Source organism: Leptodactylus fuscus, chromosome 1 (genome assembly GCF_031893055.1).
Source record: "Leptodactylus fuscus isolate aLepFus1 chromosome 1, aLepFus1.hap2, whole genome shotgun sequence".
NCBI lineage: Eukaryota > Metazoa > Chordata > Amphibia > Anura > Leptodactylidae > Leptodactylus > Leptodactylus fuscus.
In genome coordinates, this window is record NC_134265.1 from 289376232 (window position 1) to 289396023 (window position 19792).

General features: G+C 43.7%; 1 protein-coding gene across 5 annotated transcripts in view; it reads left to right on the forward strand.

Moving 5' to 3' along the window:
- FNIP2 (folliculin interacting protein 2) overlaps positions 1-19792 on the forward strand; it is a 67826-nt gene that overhangs the window by 15544 nt on the left and 32490 nt on the right. For 3 of the 5 annotated variants that reach the window (XM_075288050.1, XM_075288041.1, XM_075288033.1), the window contains exon 2: positions 14714-14840. In XM_075288050.1, the coding sequence (XP_075144151.1) occupies positions 14714-14840 (127 nt within the window). Of the gene's footprint in view, positions 1-5635; positions 6241-14713; positions 14841-19792 lie in introns of those variants that run through there. The other 2 variants (XM_075288018.1, XM_075288026.1) reach the window with 2 other exon arrangements.

Below are 19792 nucleotides of genomic sequence, written 5' to 3' on the forward strand. Positions count from 1 at the left end.
ATTTATTGTCAAACTTCTGTGTTTTGTTTTTTTTTCTTTTTAAATAATGACAACCAAAAACATCAAGATGACCCTGTTCAAAAGTTTACATACCCCAGTTCTTAATACCGTGTATTGCCCCCTCTAACATCAATGACAGCTTGAAGTCTTTTATGGTAGGTGTGGATGAGGCGCTTTATTTTCTCAGATGGTAAAGCAGCCCATTCTTCTTGGCAAAAAGTCTCCAGTTCCGGTAATTTCCTGGGCTGTCTTGCATGTCCTGTGCTCTTCAGATCTCCCCAGAGTGGCTCAATGATATTGAGGTCAGGAGACTGAGATGGCCACTCCAGGACCTTCACTTTCTTCTGTTGTAGCCAATGACAGGTTGACTTGGCCTTGTCTTGTTGGCTGGTGGTGGACTGCACTCCCATTCATTTCAGTGGAAATGACAGATATCTGAAGTACAGCACTTGGCAATCTCCGGTACTCCTATTGAAGTGAATACGAGCATTGTCCACCACCTGTTGCACCTACATTCTACCTGGCTATAGTCAGACTGAGTGTGCAGGGGGGAGAGAAGGACTATGGAATGGTGGAAGTCTCAGTGGTCAGACCCCCTATTACCTCTGGTATTTATCCTCTATCCTATGAATGAAGGATGAAAAACTTTTTAGGGCCTGTTCACATGGTAGAAAAGGAAGGGGAAATTCCTTTTATGCTGCCAGCTTTTTTTGTGCGTCTAGCTGTGACGGGATGCCGATGCAGTGTATTAGCGTTCAGTCGTGGCATCCCACTCCTGATTAAGCCTGGATGACTGGGCCTAATCAGCAGGGAATCTTCAACTGTGGCCGCAGCTGACTCAGCCACGGAATCCGCCTGAAGATAGGTCATGTTGGTTTTTTGTTGTTTTTTTTTAGGCAGATTTTGAGGTGGATTTCCCCTCAAAATCAGACCTGCAAAAAACTGTGAACTGGCCTTTAACATGCTGTGTTTTTTTTGTGTTGTTTTTTTTTCCCCCATAATATGTGGATGAGATTAACCAAAATCTCATTGACTTTGTTAGTACTGTTCAATGCTGAGTGTTTTTCCACTGTGTTTCCTTGGCCTCCTATAGCTCTAGTACAGTGTCATCCAGGCCGCCATGTGATGCCTGATGGAGATTATTGCAGACCAGGGCTACAGCCTACTTGTTTGCTGTGTCCTAAAGCCCTTTAATAATGATTACTTTCCAATCTACATTAAACATGTCTCAACGCGTTTCAACATAGCTGTAATGCTAAGCCTCATCAGGAGACGGGAAGGAGCTGGTATTGTGTGCGCACCCTGAGTGCAATGGTACAGACACCAGATGTTTAATGACAACCCTTCCCCCTCCAGATATAGACCTTTCCAAAGTTCCTAAATGTTATACCTGAGAAAATCTTAAGACCTAATTCACATGGCCATATTCATGGTCTGTCTGAAGAAGAAAAAAACTGAATGAACACTGATTCATAGAAATGCAGTGTTACAGTGTACACAACGGTGCCGAAAAAAATATTATGTTCACACGGAATTTTTTGGTCTGGAAACTGACTCCAATTCCTCCTCCTAAAAACGCCTCACCATAGGACTGTTTGGTGAGGTGTTTTTTGGAGGAGGAATTTGAGTCCGTTTCCTGACCAAAAAACTCCATGTGAATACAGTATTGCAGGTGGCAAGGAATCCATTGGTGAGGTTAGTCTGTGTCCTCAAAATAGACTGTATTTAGATTTGGTAAATCTCCCATTTCTTGTAGATGAAACTCAAGCGATTTTATGTGAAAACACCTCACAAACATCTGAAGTATATTTGCTGTGGAATCCGTGCCTGAAATCTGAAGCTGATCTTCTGCTTTGGACTTGCAGTTTGCGTAGCTATGGATTACTCCACCAGGCTCTGTGTCCCTGACAAGAATTGACATGTCAATTGTTTTTGATCTTTTACATGGGTTTCGTTGGGGGGATGTAGAATCTGTGGCACAGAAAAACTCTACAAGAAAAATCTTGTGTGAACATGCCCTTACTTGAAATAATATGGATTGCAAACAGATATATGCATCTGTGGGTCTGTGTGAACACTGTACATGGATGATATTCCTGTGTCATCCTTGCAGGGCTGTTTTAGCACATTAGTGGGCTCAGTGCAAAGGTTTAATCAGTGGGCCCAGCAATGTGTCACCCCAAAACCTCCCCATATCTATCACTGAAACATACTTGACCTGGAGTTATAATGCCGCCTTAGTGGCTCTCACAATATGTCTACTGAGCAGCCCCTAGAGTGGCATCAGGCACTAACCTGTGGCCTCTCAGACATTATAATATGTCTCCCTCCTGGTTGTTCCCACAGTAGAATGGAACAAGCAAAGGGTGTAATAACTTTTCTATGTTCCCCAATTCTCTTCTGTTTCTCCAGAGGCTTCAGGGGGTAGCAGGTCCGATATAAGTGACATCACCACATCATGCCTACTGCTCTGCAGATACTGAAAGCAAGAGGCAGGGGCCATATGTATTAAATTCATTTGTGCCCAAAGCATGCAGATAGCACTCTAAATGGTGGACTGTCCCAAGGGGGCCTGACTACCATAAGGCATGGCAAAAGTGCACCATTTATCCTATGGCTAAAGTGGCCCTCCATCCATGGACCCATTTATTGTTGCACTGAGCCCAGGCTGCAAAACTGAAAGGCGTAGGACCTGTCTTGACTTTTGTCCCCAAGCTTCCTACGCAGACCTGTAAAAAATACACTGTTATGTGTACGGAGTATAGGAAGGAGTGCGTTAATGTGCTAGCAATTAAAAATACTAGGACACTGGCAAAGCACACATTCATATGCCTGGAGTCATTTAGGGTATGTTCACACAGAGTTTTTTCGCAGGTGGATTTTGACGTGAAATCTGCCTGCAAAAAGGCTTCCATTCATTTGAATGGGAGCTGCTCCCTTTTTTTCCCTGCTAGCGTTTTTTTTTTCACTAGCGGGAAAAAGAAGAAGCGAGATGCCCCTTGTTCCCACAGATTCCACGGTGTGAGACTCCCTCCAGATTAGGCCCACATTTAGGCCTATTCAGGAGCGGAATGCCATGACTGAATGCTAGTGCACTGCGCCGGCATCAGGTCGCGGCTAGCTGCGCAGAATTTGGTTTCTGCCATGTGAACGTACCCTTGTTGAATTATTTTCAGTCTGTGTTTATAGATCAGCTGCGGAATCCACTTGAAGAAAGGGCATGTTGCTCGTGGAAAAAGGAACCCTTTTTTTTTTTTTTGCTGGATTTTGACTGATTTGGCAGCAAAATCCAGACCAAAAAGCCCCATGTGAACCCAGCCTTAGAGCACCATTAATTCCCTGGTGTTGTACAAAGCTAACAGTGACCAACTGGTACAGTGGGATAGAGGACCCTGCCTCTAAGGGCTTACAATATATGATATAAGGGGGGCTGTAAGTGAGGGCAGGAGCTGTTGAGATGGTAGTGTGGTGACCGTTGTTTTATTGAAGGTTGTAAACCTTCCCAAAGAGGTGAACTAATCTGGGAGGTAGTTGTGCGTAGAACAGAAAAGATAAGAGTGGAGTAGGAGGTCTAGTGAAGAACGTGGGTTACCTCTGGGTAGGTAGCAGGAAATTTGGTCAGAGATGTATGGAGGGGACAAGTTGTGGGTGGCTTTGTATGTCAGTAGTAACATGTTTAGCTCTACTCAGGAAAGGGATTGACTGAGGGGGAAGCGGGTTGTCTGAGAAATGGGGATTAAACGAGTTGCTTTGGGTGGACTTGGGAAGGGGTAAGAGCATTTGCTGGGAGGCCATGGAGAAAGGTATTACAGTAGTCTGTGTGAGTTTGAGGCCATTGACTATCATTTTTGTAGTGTCAGCGGTGAGGAAGGAGCAGATTTGCTGAATGTTCTTGAGTTGGAACAGCAGGAGGTGTTCAGGGCTTGGATAGGGTAGAATCAAGGGTACCCCCAGGCAACAGACTTGTGGGACTGGGTCAAGTGTGACACCCTTAACTTTGATAGTTGGGTTAGGTAGGGGGGATGATGAGGTCTGGTTTCTCCATGTTGCATTTGATAAAGCTGGAGAAGAGGATGGAGGTTATGGCTGGCTGCTAGACTTTCTGGAACTCTGTACAACAGAGCAATAGTGTCTGGTCCAGAGAGATGCTTAGTGTTGTCAGCATAACCGTGGTATTGAAAACCATGTGATTCTGAAAGTTGGCTGAGGGTGGACATGGAAAATGGGAAGGGTCATAAGACAAAGCCTTGATGGACAGACACCTACAGGGGGCACGTTGAGGAGGTGGTGTGTGATATGGAGATGCTGAATGTGTGGCGGGTTAGGTATGAATGTATCCAGCAGAGGGCCAAGCCTGTGATGCCAAGAACGGAGCAAGTTTGTAACAAAAGGGGTGGGGGGGTTAAATGTGTTGAAGAGGAAGGGGAAAGGGCAAGGAAGAGAACAGAGTAGTGCCGTTTGGCTTTGGGAATTAGGGCATTTTTGATGGAATGATGGGGTCGGAGGCCTGAGTGTAGTCTGTCAAAGATGTTGGGTGATAGGAGGATAGTTCAAGGAGTTTTGAGGCGGCGAAATGGGGTCGTAGTTGGCTGGAGACGACTTGTTGAGGTTTCTTAAAGGGGTTTTCTGGGCAAAAAATAAAAAAAAATTTAGTGCTACTAATGCTTTAATAAATGTGCCCATATACCCTTAGCTGTATTGGAGTGATTTCTGAGGCTAGGACTTCATAAACCATTACCTGGAATACTTATTTACTCATTCAGTGGCATGTGGCACATATAGGGTCCCATTGTTGAAATTAGTATACCGTGTTGTACACTTGGGGACCCAAAGAATTGAAACTTAAAAGAGGACCTTTCACCACTTTTGGGCACATGCAGTGTTATATACTGCCAGAAAGCCGACAGTGCGCTGAATTCAGCGCACTGTCGGCTTTCCCGATCTGTGCCCGCTGTAAAGAGCTTACGGTGCCGGTACCGTAGTGCTCTATGGTCAGAAGGGCGTTTCTGACCATTAGCCAGAGACGTCCTTCTGCCTCGCGGCGCCTATCGCGCCGTGCTGTGGAGCGGGGAGGAACGCCCCCTCCCTCTCCTGATAATACTCGTCTATGGACGAGCGCTGTGAGCAGAGGGAGGGGGCGTTCCTCCCCACTCCACAGCACAGTGTGATAGGCGCCGCGAGGCAGAAGGACGTCTCTGGCTAATGGTCAGAAACGCCCTTCTGACCATAGAGCACTACGGTACCGGCACCGTAAGCTCTTTACAGCGGGCACAGATCGGGAAAGCCGACAGTGCGCTGAATTTAGCGCACTGTCGGCTTTCTGGCAGTATATAACACTGCATGTGCCCAAAAGTGGTGAAAGGTCCTCTTTAACCTGCTTAAAAAGCAGAAAAGAAAAAAGTCCTGTTTTTTTTTTTTGTTGGTATTTTTAATACAGGTGCAGGTGGGAACCTAGCCTAAGCTATGTCAGGAGTTCCTTAATGTCCAAAGTTTTAAGAAAAGGCAGCTACTCTCAGAAGTGTTCTTGAGCTGCTGTATTATACTGTGTCATAGTTATTGATTGTCCCATCGATGAGGCCACAGCGCTGTCTCTGTGAGCAGATGCCTGTGACTAGTCGTCCTGCAGCGTTCTCTCCAGACTTGCAGGACAGGTAGTTGTATAACCACACATAAGAGCGGCACAACCACTGCATTGTCACATGAATACTTCTCACATGACAGTCATTTAGCAGGCTGTCCAGTGGTGTTAGTCTTCCTGTAGAGGGTGTGCTTTTACTGAAGCCCTGCCTTCTGCCAAACATATGTCTGAGTCTTGTGACTTGCAAATACTTCAATGTATGGTCTGTTACTGGAGAACTAGAAAGCAGCACGTCGTACCTGTCAGCATGTTACCATCCGTGCGTGCTAGACACAACTTGGGAAGGAGTGAGCCTGTTCTGGCAGCCTGGGATCTTGATGTGTTTCTCCTCCATATGCTAAAGGTGGACTTGTTTCTGTATTAATGGGATAAGCATTGCAGGACTTTCTCTTATTTTGCGACTTACTCAAGAGAATGTGTGGGGGCGCTCAGAGAAGTAGCAGCTATGCTGGGTGCTGCTCAAAAAGACTAAGAAACAGGTGGATTGCAACTTGCCTGCTTGCAGACAGGTGTATATCCTCCGACCGCCATAGAGCAGAAGGAAAGCGCATGAGACGCCCAACGAACAACTGTCCTGGCATTGATCATTACTCTGAGTCAAGGTAATGTATTCCAGTATGCACGATTGTGTATAATGACAAGAAAAATTGGATAAAAATTGCATACTGTTTTAATGCTTAGGTTTTACTTTATTTTGTGTTTGCACTGATTTCCAGTGGGAACTTGAGGCTAGCCTTTCTAAAAGCTTAGGATAGGTTCACATTGTTGGAAGTCTATGATACGGTTTTTTTGTTTTGTTTTTTTCCCTGAGTATGCACAGGAAAAAAAAAATCGGATAGAAATAACAGGTGACTGTTTACCATCTGTCATGCATCCTTTGCATTAATGTCAAATAAATAAAGATCGAACACTTCAAATCCATCATAAGTCCATTATTATGAATGTAGACAAATGTCCCGTTATTGCTGCCAAAATAACGGACCTGTGACAGATTTGATAAAAATGGACAACAGTATAAATCCCATTGATATCAATTTTGACTGATCTGTGTCCATTGTTAACATATAACATCTGATGGGTGCTAACAGACACGAAGAAATGTAGTGTGAAGGTCCTCCTCGACACACTGGTGGGTTTGTTTTGGTTTTTTTCTTTATATACCGAAAAACAGAATTCAAAACTTTGACAATAGTTTTAAGATTTATTACTATTTTTGAAAAGGAATAAAATATATTGCAAACTTATAATTTGATAGCGTGACTTGCTTTGTGTGTACACCAATCCACTATCTAAGGATTGAGTGCCAGGTAGAACGAGCACTGCCAGTTGGCCTCATAATATACAAACAACCAGGCTCACATGTTCTGCAAGGGGAGTGTAAAGGTCATCCAGGTGGGTAGTAGTGTTTTTGTTTATACTTATATGCCACCTACGGCTAATGTGTCACTGGTTAACGTCTGTGTATGCTGAAAGAATTGATCCTATTTTGTCACAGCATTTATAAAACAATACTCGGTCACAAAGCGCAAAATGACTGCTGTGGTTGTTCCCCGTGCTTTTGAAAAATTTAGACCAATCCATTCAAAATATATGGCCCCAGAAAGTTTATATTTAGGCTGAGGCCCCACGTTGCGGAAACACAGCTTTTTTTGTTGCAGATTTTGCTGCATGCTGCATGCCAGAAGACGGAAACCACAGACCGAGTGCGGCGGTGAGCGTCTTATGCTCTCCGCCGCGAAACCAGATTTTTTTTAATCCGGACACAGAGTACTGCATGTCCGACTCTGTGTCCGGATTATAAAACCCGGTTTCGCGGCAGAGAGCATAAAACGCTCACCGCCGCTCACGGCTGGACAGCTTTCTCACCCATTCAAATGAATGGGTGAGAGAGAATCCTGCAGGTTTCTGTCTCCTGCCTCTGTTTTATGCAGGAAACGGAAACCTGCAGTACGGAGAGGAGAATGCAGGTGTGAACGAGCCCTGAATGAGATCTCAAACAACTTTCCATTTTCTGGCTAAATCTGTGACTAATAAATGTGTTCATATAATCTTATTGACAAATTTTGGCTCCTTTCTTTGAAATCCTACACTTTCCCTTTTATCTGTACTTGTAGCTGAAATCTGTGCAATCCTTCTCTCGGAGTCCAGGATCTTGTATAATACAGGGAACCTGAGGCTGGGGAAGGTAACTTCAAACAGTTCTGTCTCAGACATTTTATAACATACAACACTGATTCTAGAGTCTTCTGAAAGATGGGATTCTCAGGTATCCTACAACACCAGGATCCCTGCTCTCAACGTGTTGCCAGAGATTACTTGTTCAAGTCTATAATGCAAGTGGCACTAGGGCCTTTAATCTTGGCACCATTTGCAAGTAGCGCCGCCACCATACTCTATTTCGAGGGAGTCTATCACCAGGATTCAACATTTCAACCCAGTCCTGCAAATAGGTTAGAGTCACCTGAATCAAATGGTGCCTCCCTTGTCTCAATTGCCAGGATATTGCTGTAGTTGCCAATATGTAGAGGAGCTCTTTGGAGCAATGAGGGAATTGTTAGTGCTCTATTTAAGGGCACTGGAAACTCTTTCGTTGTGCCAAGAGTTCATTTGCAGTATTGGCAAACTGCAGTATCTTTGCACTCTGTCACATGAATCAAACTGACCCGGTGCCAAGTTATCACCGTTTTGTCAGTATTACAAATTGGTCCTTGCCACAACAAGAGTATTCCGTTGCCCACAAATAGGTAGGTGGCAACTCGTGTTGGGTGACCCTAACCTATCTGCTGTGCTAGTTTGCTATGGTGGGTTCTGGTGACAGACTATAATATACAATAAAAAATGTTATTTTATAAACTGGAGGTGCAGCACTAACAGCATTTGCTATTCAGTTTGTGCAGGCCACTGGGGAGAGCACCATACTGTGGGGAGACTCTGAGGGCCATTATACTATTTGGTGACTTGTCTTGGCTCCTGAATTATTCAGTTCATAAGCTGATGGGTCTTGGGTTACTTCCATATTGTGCAGATTTAGTTTCACACTTCAGTTTATGTTTTGCAAAGGGAAATCTGTAAAAATTTGCAGCGTAAATTGACATGCTGCAGATTTACATTGTACACCATAGGTCAGTTTTTTACTATTCTCCTGCAGACTGTAGACAGAGGGCGTCTTGTAATTTCTGATTCACTTTCCCATTACTATAAAATCTGCAGACTTTCCGCACACAAACCTGGGGCAGAATAATCTCAGTGGTCAGTCCTTAAAGGGGTTGGTCACTTTCAGACCAAATTGAAATATTGATATTGTACAATTTTCAAATACTCTGTTTTAATTCCTAATGGTTTTCTAGAGCTCTGCTTGCTTCTAGTGAATAAAAATCAGTCCATGGTCATGTGATGGACACACGGATGCCAGGTCATTATAGTCACTGCACAGTAATCCGACATCTGCCTGGTAACAAGCCATGCACCTGTGTGTATCACATGACCATGGACATTAGATCACATGACCAGTGCTGATTTTTATCCACTAGGAGGAAGCAGAATAAAAGCAAGCGGAAATATACGAAATCGTGAGGCATTTATACAGAAAGTAAATAAGAAAATTGTAGCACTTATTATAGAAACAGTAACTTCGGTCTGAAAGTGGGCAACCTGTTTAATTTTGCCACATGTTCCTATGTGCATTTAGTAAACTTGCAAAATACAAGTGTAATTGACAGCATAGTAACGGGATCTGCATACTGAATCTGCAGCAGGTACACAATTCTTGCAGAATAGGCAGAGGCATGTACAAGGGGATGTGCATACACTGGATGGTAAAGGGCCCCTCATACTTGTTAATATCCCATTCTACTGTCCTGAGGCAGAGACCTGCTGGCTTGTCCTCAGGCTCCTCTAATCTTTGGGTTGATATGAAAAGCAGGATGGCATTGCACCTTGAGTATTCTTCTCTTTCTAGCTTATAAAGCAGCTGTTCTAGTGGAGCCCGTTATAAATTCTCATCCATAGAACAGAATAAATGGCTAGACTTAGAGCAACCACAGTGGCAGGAAGATGACTATCATTACACATTTGTATGTTTTAAACCTTCTGGAATGTCTGTATATTAAAGGATTTTTTTATTATTGACTGTTTGGTCATTAATCAGTTGTGTTCCAGGCTAAAAATAATGATGACCTAAGGCTAGGTCCCTAAAGGCTGACACCTGGTATCCCTACTGATCAGCTGTTCTTAGCAGCTGATGTGTCGGGAAGCGGACAACAGAACTCCATTTCTGCATCCTACATCCCTTTCAAATAAATGGGAGCTGATCTGCAATACCTGTTCAGGCCACTACACAAAACAGCGCTATCTGCTTCCTGCTGTAGTTTGTCAGCTAAAGAATGGGAGTGCCAGATGTCAGATGACCACAGGTCTGATAATGACCTGTCTGTTGCAAGGGTCATTGGAATTTTTAGCCTGTAAAATCTTTAACTTTCCTAGTCAAGCAAGATGTGGTGTGGGTTGTTTTGTTTTGTTTGGGGGGGGGGATTATAAGGAGGGCATTGTCTCTGTAGCAGCTGAATAGTCGCTTCTGCTTACTGCTTAACTTCCACAGAAGTGGGAGAGAGCTGATCTGCAGTTACCTAGTCTGGCCACTATACAGAGAATGGAGCTGCCTCTTTCCTTCTTCATTCTCTTCATATTAATGACCTAGTGTATGGATGTCCCAGGTGGGAATATCCCTTTAAATAAATTGTTACACTTGTTAGTAATCTAAAACACACTTGGGGTGCATGCTCAGCACCCTTGTGAGGTGGAACTGAAATTTTATCTTGTGTGCAAATGTGTCTGCAAGTGCCCTGTCCTACACTTCCACCATTTTTCGATGGCAGTAGTCGTATTTTATATATGTATGAATAATTTGTATTTACTGTATAAACCGACCCAAATATAAGCTGAGGCCCCTAATTTTACCACAAAAAGCTGGGAAAATTTATTGACTCGAGTATAAGCCGAAGGGAAGGGGGGGGGGGGATGCATGACATTCTGTTTGTGCTCAGGTCACCTCTGGCCTCCGCAATGTATTATACACAAATGGATTGTATCCCATTGGTCTTGGCAGTCACATAACATTTGCATACATATTACTGCTGAGACCAGTAGGTGCTTGCAGTGGTGATCTAAGCACAAACATAGTGCCATCAGGAGATGTCATCTGGGGCCAGTAACACCTGGTGCTGGGGAAGGGGAGGGGTGTTTTGGTTGTCTGCCTGCCCCTTCCCTGAGCTTAAGGGCTAGTTCACACGGGGACATGGACGCTGATTTTGACAGCTGATTTCGCGGCCAAATCAGCCTCCATAAAATGGAGCCCTATGTGAATTGCTAGCTTTTTTTTTTCTGCTAGCTTTTTTTATTGCTAGCTTTTTTTGCTAGCAGAAAAAGAAGCGACATGACCTTTCTTCAGGCGTTTTCTGCCTGAAAAAATGAATTAGCAGTGAGCTCTGCTCAGTTGGAGATGTGTGCTAAAATGGCGCCTACAGACAAAAAGGGGTTGGTTTTGGCCATGCCCAGTGGGCTGGCTAGTTAAAAAATGGGCTGCCGAAAAAAAAAAAAAAAAGCTTCAAAAAAACAGCGACCGAAAAAGCGTCAAAAACAGCGTCCAATGCAAAAAACAGCGTCCAAAAAAAGCGAGGCTTAAAAATCAGTGACAAAATCAGCTAGCTTTTTTCACGTGTGAACTTGGCCTAAGGACTAGGTTGTTTTTTGGTGGTGTGTGGTTTTTGTTTTTTTTTTTCTTAGCCTGCAGTCGGTCTGAATTCCAAGGGGGGGGGGGGAGCCCCACCCTTGAAGCTCAGGGAAGGGGCAGGCAGACAACCAAAACGCCACCTCGGGACTGCTCACTGTCGGCCTCCACGGCCTATAGTAGAAGGGGAAGCGGGGGCGGCAGTGAGCAGGCCCAGGGAGGTTGGTAAAGTTAGCGCTACCTACTGGGGATACTCCAGCAAGTAGCGGCATTTTCTTTAAAAAAAAAAAAAAAAAGCTATTTTACTTACCGACCACGCCGCTGCTGCCGCCTCCTGTTCACCCGACAGTAAGACGTCTGCGTCTCAGCATAGGAGGCGTGATGACGCCACCTGCGCTGGGACAAAGACGTCTAAACCAGTGCAGGAGAACGCTGCTCTGGTTGTTTTAAGAGCAGACACTCTTCTGTGTTAGTTTGGGTGCGGGCCTGAGCTTATGTGGTCACATCACCCAGTGTGTGATGGAGGGGTGGGGTCTGGAGAGCAAGCAAGTAGAGGCCCGCTGCTGACTGTGGGTGGCCGCTGGAGCAGCAAAAGATGTTTTGGGGCGGTCCAGGGTACAGCACTGCTTCACCACTCAGGTGTCTTGCCGCTTGACTCGAGTATAAGTCGAGGGGGGCTTATACTCTGTTCGGGGAGGGTGTCACCATGCGGACAGATTACCGAATGCAGATGTGAACTAGGCCTTAGCCATATGTACTTATTGAACACTGTATGACTAGTCACAGTTTCTCAACCTCTTCAAGCTAAGTACCCCATCTTGAAAAGGGTTCCAAACAAGTAACCCCAATAGACTCTATGGTGTCTGTCATTTGAATCCTGCTCCTAAGTTTGTGGTAAAGAAACTGGGTAACCTAGTGCACAAAGCAAATACTTTTGCCTATGGAGCACCTGTGATGGGCACACTATAAAAATTCTGAGGGTCTTCCAGCCTATAGCTCTCATCAGATCGTAGTTCAGAAGCTATTAGTCTGCACTGAATAGACAATCTGCTGTGGCAGAGGAGATGCATCCCTAAAATGAGTCTATCAAACTAATCTACACTTTCCATAAATGCCCGCGTTGCAGAAACATAGCTTTTTTCGTTGCGTTTTTTTTTGAGCCAAAGCCAAGAATGGATAGAAAAGGAATGGGAAATATATAGGAAGTTCTTATAAAAAAAAAAAAAAATTCCCCCCCCCCCCCCCCCTTCTGCTTAATGCACTCCTGGCTTTGGCTTGAAAAATCGCAGCAAAATCTGCAGCAAAAAAGAGCTGTTTCTGCAAGGTGGTGCCTTAGCCTTCATCTTCATTGCTCATGGAAGGGATGTTTCTTCTCATGGCGATAGTTCTCTGTCTACTATAATGGCTCATAACAGCCATCCCAGAACCCTCAGAACCTGGGCACTCACTAACTTTGCAAATTCCAGAGAAGTGGTTCTTCACCATGATGTATTTTTCCCATTGAGGCTTCATGATGTATCTTAATATCAGAACCACTGGGCTTGTAAACTTGCTACTGCTAGAAGTACTATGATTCTGCTAAAGATAAAATCAGAAGCTCCATATAGTCCATAGAATTTTAGAGTCATGTAAAGTGCTTTAGGCTGTTCATGAAGTGCAAGCTCTCATTTCTACCATCTCTCAGATGTATAGACCATATTGAACGTTTCTTTAGATCCATATCCTCTGCTCTCCACTAGCAGTGAGACTACAACTCCCAACACATCACTTTTAAGTTGATCTAGAGCCTATAGTAAATGTTACTTGACTGATCCTGTGACTAAGGTACAGGTATATTAAGACAAGAACAAGAGACGATCCCAGAGGTGTCTGACAAGCAGGAATTGGCTGTCCTGGGCACTGACAGAGGTGACCGCAGAGTGATAGCGGTGTGTGATGTATTGTGATCAGCACCCAGACAGTGCAGAATAGAAGTGCAGCCATCAGTCTGCTCAGCAGCTTTTGTTATGTGGGTTAAGGGGGGTCAGCCCATAGTCATCTGATAGTCTTGTGCTTTTGGAATAGTCCCCAAATGAAGGTGAGGGCATTACTATGTGGAGCGCAGTGGAAAACCTGCCTATGTCCTTGTGGAGGTGCACATGAATAGGATGCATTTTGTTGACTGGTATTACTTTTTATTTTTGGCAGACTGTAGTGTTACTTCTCTGTTGTCAAAACCTCAGACTAAATTGGTTTGTTGCTTGATATGGATGCTTGTCTGTGGCTTTAGCTGTATGACCAGATCTGGTAATGTAGTGCTGTAACCTGACTTTATAGGAGTGGATGGGACAGATGTAATAGTTCTCATGATCGTGTTTATGGCTCTTGTGAAATGATCATTGGCATATGTTGTAGGTTATTACCTAGTGCCTTGTAAATTTCCATGGACATGTCACGCAAATCATATCTTAAAATTAGTTTTCTTGGGCATCGCAAGGACCAGATGGGTGTCACATTGTGACTTGTAGAATGCTTAGGAAGATATGCCTGCTAATGTATTTGGAGAAGGTTACCCATCCTCCTCTAGCTTTTGGCTCCGTACTACTACTAGAAATAACAGATTAGCAAATGTCAGATTGTAAGAAATGTCTGTCATTCTGCTCACAGTTGTATTGGAATACTAAAGTAGAAATTTGTTGTTTTTAGTATGATTTCATTACGGTATTAATTTTTTGCACCCATCTTTCTGTAATCTGGATGGGGTGGTGTGTGGTTTTTATTTTATTTTTTATTTTATTTTGCAAAGAAAGTATATCCTTGGCAGAAGTGTTGGCATAGAATGTATTGCTTTTGTTAGTCATCTTGACTTTAAGGGGTTATCCACTGTCGGAAAATTTGTAGCGCAGTCAGTCTCTTAACTGCTTCAGTACTGGGCCAAATCAGTATCCCTGCGCTATGCTGAGGAGGTCCAAAAGACCGAAACTGCGCTGTCCATACCTGGGAATCTGTTCCTTTTGGAATAGAAATTCTAATTTGGCAATTAAATCCGCATCATGATAGGCTTATTAACTGAGTCATGCGTAATGTTAAGGGGGCTGTCCCTAGAGGGCAAAATACTGGGGCACTGTTCTCCTAATTGCATCCTGGAGAATAATTTGCATATTATTTGGGACCTAGACATGGTCACATTTTATTAAGTAATGGGCTGCTGGGGTCGTGTATAGACGGGATATAGTCACCTCTGAAAAGCTGAATCGCTGATTTCATGTGCTGGCTGTGTAAATACAGTAATCATACATATGGTATAGTCTGGATTCTGTGACCTGTAAATACCAGTCTGACTGACCAAACTCCATGTTTTTTCTTTACAGCTGGCCTTGTACAGAGTTTGACTTGAACTGCATTCGTTTGATTGTTTACCAGGACTGTGAAAGAAGGGGAAGACAAGTGTTGTTTGACTCCAAAGCAGTACGCGAAATAAAAGATGAAGGTGCACAGGTGAGAAATCCTATTCTCCATGGCTGCACTTCCACTGAAGTTGTGCCTATAGTTTGTACATGGAAAGAACAAAGTTGTTACTAACATTTGTGCTCTTACCACGTACAGGATGCATTGACAAAAGAACCTCAGTAGGGCTTGTGTCTGGCATGTTGGAGATGGTGTCCGACTATGACACCTGAGATGTATAACCTCACTTTAGTTTAAGGCCATACGTGTCAGGTTCACTGCAGGATGTCTACCGCCGCTGACCTAATACTGGTTCAACGCCAAGGTTGGAAACCGTGGATGAACATGCAGCAATAACTAACCTGCTGCAAGTTTGAAACTCACAGAGCAAGACTTTGTCTAAATCCCATTCCCTACACTGCTTCTGTACTTTGCACTGGGTTTGCTCCAATTTTGCAGTAGCTAATAATATGCAAGTAAAGAATTGGCCAGCTAAACTATTACTGGGATGCTTTTATGGGAAGAATATGCAAATCTGTCTTCAATGATGTAATTAGGAAGTCAGGTGCCTCAGTGTTGCAAACCAATAGATGGCGCTTACTGGAATGTGCAAGCCTGTCTTCCCTGATGTAATTAGGAAGACAGAATCTCAGTGATAGCCCAATAAAGGCTGCTCCCTGGGATGCTTTTAGACAGTGCAAAGTGTCACACTAGCGTTTGGCTTTCTGTTCTTTGGGTGACCAAAAATGGAAACTTAATCTGCTTAAAGAGGACCTTTTCTGTCCTCCTGTACATGTGGTTTCATACACTATCGGCTTTCATGTCCTGGAGCTGGAGATATCGGTGCCATTAGTTTCGGCACTGATCTCTTCCCACCGTCAGAAAGGCATTCCTGACAGTCTAGCTGGGCTGTGAGGAATGCCCATCTTGACAGTACTCGTCCATAGCTTTGTACTAGTTACTCAGCATCACTGCTAGACTGTAAGGAATGCCCCCTCTCACAGTACAAGGCTATGGATAGGTACTGTCAGGAGGGTCGCTCCTCATAGCCCAGCTAAACTGTCAGGAACGCACTTCTGACGGTGGGCAGAGATCAGTGCCGAAACTAACAGCACCGATATCTCTTCCCCTGGGGCACAGAACGGGATAGCCAACAGAGTGCTGAATTCAGTGCACTCTTGGCTTTCTAGCGGTATATACAACCGCATGTGCAGGAGGACATGAAAGGCCCTCTTTAATAAGCGGTTAAATGCGGAAACCCGTAGACCCCCATAGACTTTAATGGTTTCCGCCGGGAAAATGCGTTGAGAAAGTTTGGCTTGCAGGACTTTTCTCTCCACATTTTTCAAGCAGATTCAGGGAAGCATACCCCGAACTGAGTTCGAACACTGGTGTAAATCCATAGACCATCATAAAGTGCACCAGCATTTGCTGCATTGTCCAAAAATTTGGCATACTTTCCAAAGCGTTGGAATTTTTATTTTATTTTTTTATTTTAGTTTTATCTACCCCATGATCTATATGTTCTCTGTTTTAAAGAATAGAATTTTTTTTATTTATTTTTTTTTTTTTAGAAAGATGTCCTGAAATAACATCAATAAGATCTGTGGGGTTTGTTATGAGTTCAGAGAACACTGCCCCCCTTTCCAGGTACAAAGCAGGACACGCGTCCTGTTTACGTATATTGCATAGGGAATAATCTCTATCTTTCTTTGAATCTTTTTTCCTTCTGTATATCTAGTCAGTATACTATGAAAGTCTTTTCTGGGAAACTAGATTAGAATATATGTTCAGGGTCCTGTACACATTGCATCATGCTGCTGCTGGATGCACTTGCCTTGGCTGCTGTTGGCCTTCACCCTTTTATATTTATCTTGTAGCGACACATAGGCAGATGGGTAAATTTATATTTAATATGCTAGTATGTTGGTACAGACCATAAAAATGATTTTGTATGTACCCTGTAATACATTGTTGGATACCACAACTTTTCTGATGAATTGGACTGGAATAGACTGGGCAGCAAAGAACTGTAATAATATTCTATGTAGTACTCTGCTGTTTAGTATATGCTTAGAAAAGTCCAAACCTCAAAACATTCTTTAGGCTAAGGCCCCATGTGGTGTCCCACAGCAAAAAGTTCATTGTGGTTCTTCCCGCAGTGCTTTCTGCTTCAATTATACCTATAGGGAAACCGCCGGCATTTCCGTAGTTATAATTGACATGCTGCGATTTCCAAAACTCGGCAAACCGTGGAGTTTACATCACATGGGGCCCTGTCCTTACTCACCAAATTGTCCTGTATCTTTGGTAATGGTTAGGATATCTAGAGTTTGCCTGTTTCTAAGCAATAGCCCCATTCTGAGTTTCCCAATATAGCAATGCCCCCAGACTCTGCCTATATGGGGAACTGAACCCCCACCCCGCCACTTCAGTCTATTGATGTCTCTGGTAAAACCGTCATAAATCAGGACATAACCTATTATTTAAAAATAAACATATTGTATATATTTTTTTTCATCCTTTTACAATAGCCTGTCAAAATGGACGTGATTTGTCATGTTGGAATCAAATTCTCTTATACTAAAGTAGTAGCTTATACTAAGATCAGAAGCATTGTAGCGCTGTCATCAGAACCTGCTTCATTTGCTATTATGGCCTCCAGCCAGGTCCTCCAGTTTCTTCCCACACGCCAAAGACATACTGATAGGGAATGTAGATTGACGGTCACTGTCCCATATAGGACTCAATGTCTGTAAAGTGCTGCGGAATATGATGGTGCTATAAAAGTAAGCCTAATAAACTGAGAGCTCCAGAACCTCCTACACATAAGGTAGATGACTGTGTACTGGGCCGTTTAAGATCAGAAACCTTTGAACTGGGCCCACTAAGTGCCCCCCCCAACATAATGAGAAAACGTCTATTACAGCAAGAGCAGAAAAAAAAACAAACGCTCAAATCGGTCGTGTAATTGATACATGCGCATAATGTGACAAGTCCAGCTTTACTTCACCTATGTATAAAGATAAATTTTGTAAAATTATTAGATACGTGTTGTTTTTTATTTTCCAAAACAATAAATGACTTTCCCCAGTGAAGTCGTAGCAGACTGGAATGGTGTTGCTGTGAATTGTCGAGTCCCTCTTGGCTCACACTCTGCTGTGACCTAACACCTCCGTGATTAATGCGGGTGTGTGCTCCATGCTTAAGAGCATCACATGATCGCCTGAACTGCTGCCAAAGAGCCATGCATGCAATGTCTGACTGATCATCTGCTTGTGAGCACAAATAGGTCAGGCCGTTTAATATTAATGCCTCTCCGTCACTGACTTTCATCCACAATGACAAGGTTATGTGGGTCAACCATTATGAGATAACTGCAGCTTTTGTAGCATGAGAAAAAGTTCAGAAATTTATGATAATTTGATGGATAACTTAATTTATCATTCATTAGTTATTAATTCAATTGGCATTGGGAAACGTTCATATCTTTTTGTGGGGGAAAAAAACAAACAAACTTGGCCTTCAAACTTCCACTGTGTTCACATCTGTGCCGGTTTTCTGCCCATAGCGAATCTAAGACTAAGACCCCGCATGGCAAGCTGCAGCAGAAAAACGCTGTGTTTTTCAGAGTTTGCAGAGTTTTAGCAGCCCCTTTCAATTTGGCACTTTTTGGTCCTTTGCAGGGGCCTTCAGGGATTCATTCACAACACGGACATGTATTGCACCGCTGAGAACACTGCTCTTGCTGGTTATTGCAGTGGGTCACATGTTAGTAATTGGATGTTTTTCTGGAGACATTCTTCCCATGTTCCATTGCACAGTGGAGCGCAAAATGGCTTAATAAGACTCCATACACCTAAATTGTGGTCTCTCCCTAAATAGTGACGATATCCCATTAACCCTGTCTAGAAACTTCTCACCTCTGCCAAGTCAGTCTTCTCTGCGCCGGGTTGAAGAGATCCAATCAGATCGAAACAGCTGTCCTCGGCTGAGAGACTGTACTTGGTAAAATCCCACATCATTGCAGCAAAGGTCTCTGGGAAGGTCGGCATGATTTTAAAGGGAGCGCCCTCTATTGGGCTGCATGACTGAGGCACTGTCTTCCTAATTACATCATGGAAGACAGATTTGCATATTCTTCCCGTTTTCTGGAGACAGGCAAGGAATGTGGTAGTTTCAGAACAGGATTAGTTAGGATACATTCACAATCTCTTGCGTGCATGTTCTTGGAGTGACATCCTATGCCAGATCATAGCTGGTGTAGTTTTTGTCTTCTAGGATGTGGGGGGAGGGGGGAAGCATTCCTGATTCCAAATCAGCAATCGGAATAAGTTCTTGCACCCAGAAATCTCTAACTAGTATAATCTGCAATATTGTTACTCACGAAAGGGGTTTAGGTCCTTCAAGAACTGTTCAGCTCATGATCTTCTTGAAAGTTCTTGTATAGTAACTAGCATTTGTCCACGACTTCATCCGCGTGTTGTTGACGACGACCGACATATGCAATTGCCGCCGGCGATGATCCACCTGCGGCCGCGTCTTGGCTATGGTACACCTCTGTATATGCGCAGTATACACAGGTGTGCCCCCGATACCCTGTACGACAGCACACACAGGCGGCATGTTCGCTGGAGTACCCACTTTGTTTTAGACTGCATTTGCCGCTGCCGCCATACAGCCATCTTGGCGTGATTGAGGAACAAACATCCAAACTTTCACATTTATAATATTAGTAGGAAGGATAGGATAGCTGACCATGGTTGTGACCTTTCCCCATGAAGATTATTTTCCGTGTCATTCATGGTTTTCCCTCACCCATATATTGAAAATGAATTGGCAGAACCACAAACATAGACAGGTATTGGATCTATATTTTGCAGATCTTCAATTTGGCCTGGACAGAGTCACAAAATCTATGGCTGTGTATATAGGCTCAGTCAATAGACTCTCACTTTGCAGGGATTTCTGGGATTAGCAAAAAATGTTGGGGTTCCTTTGCT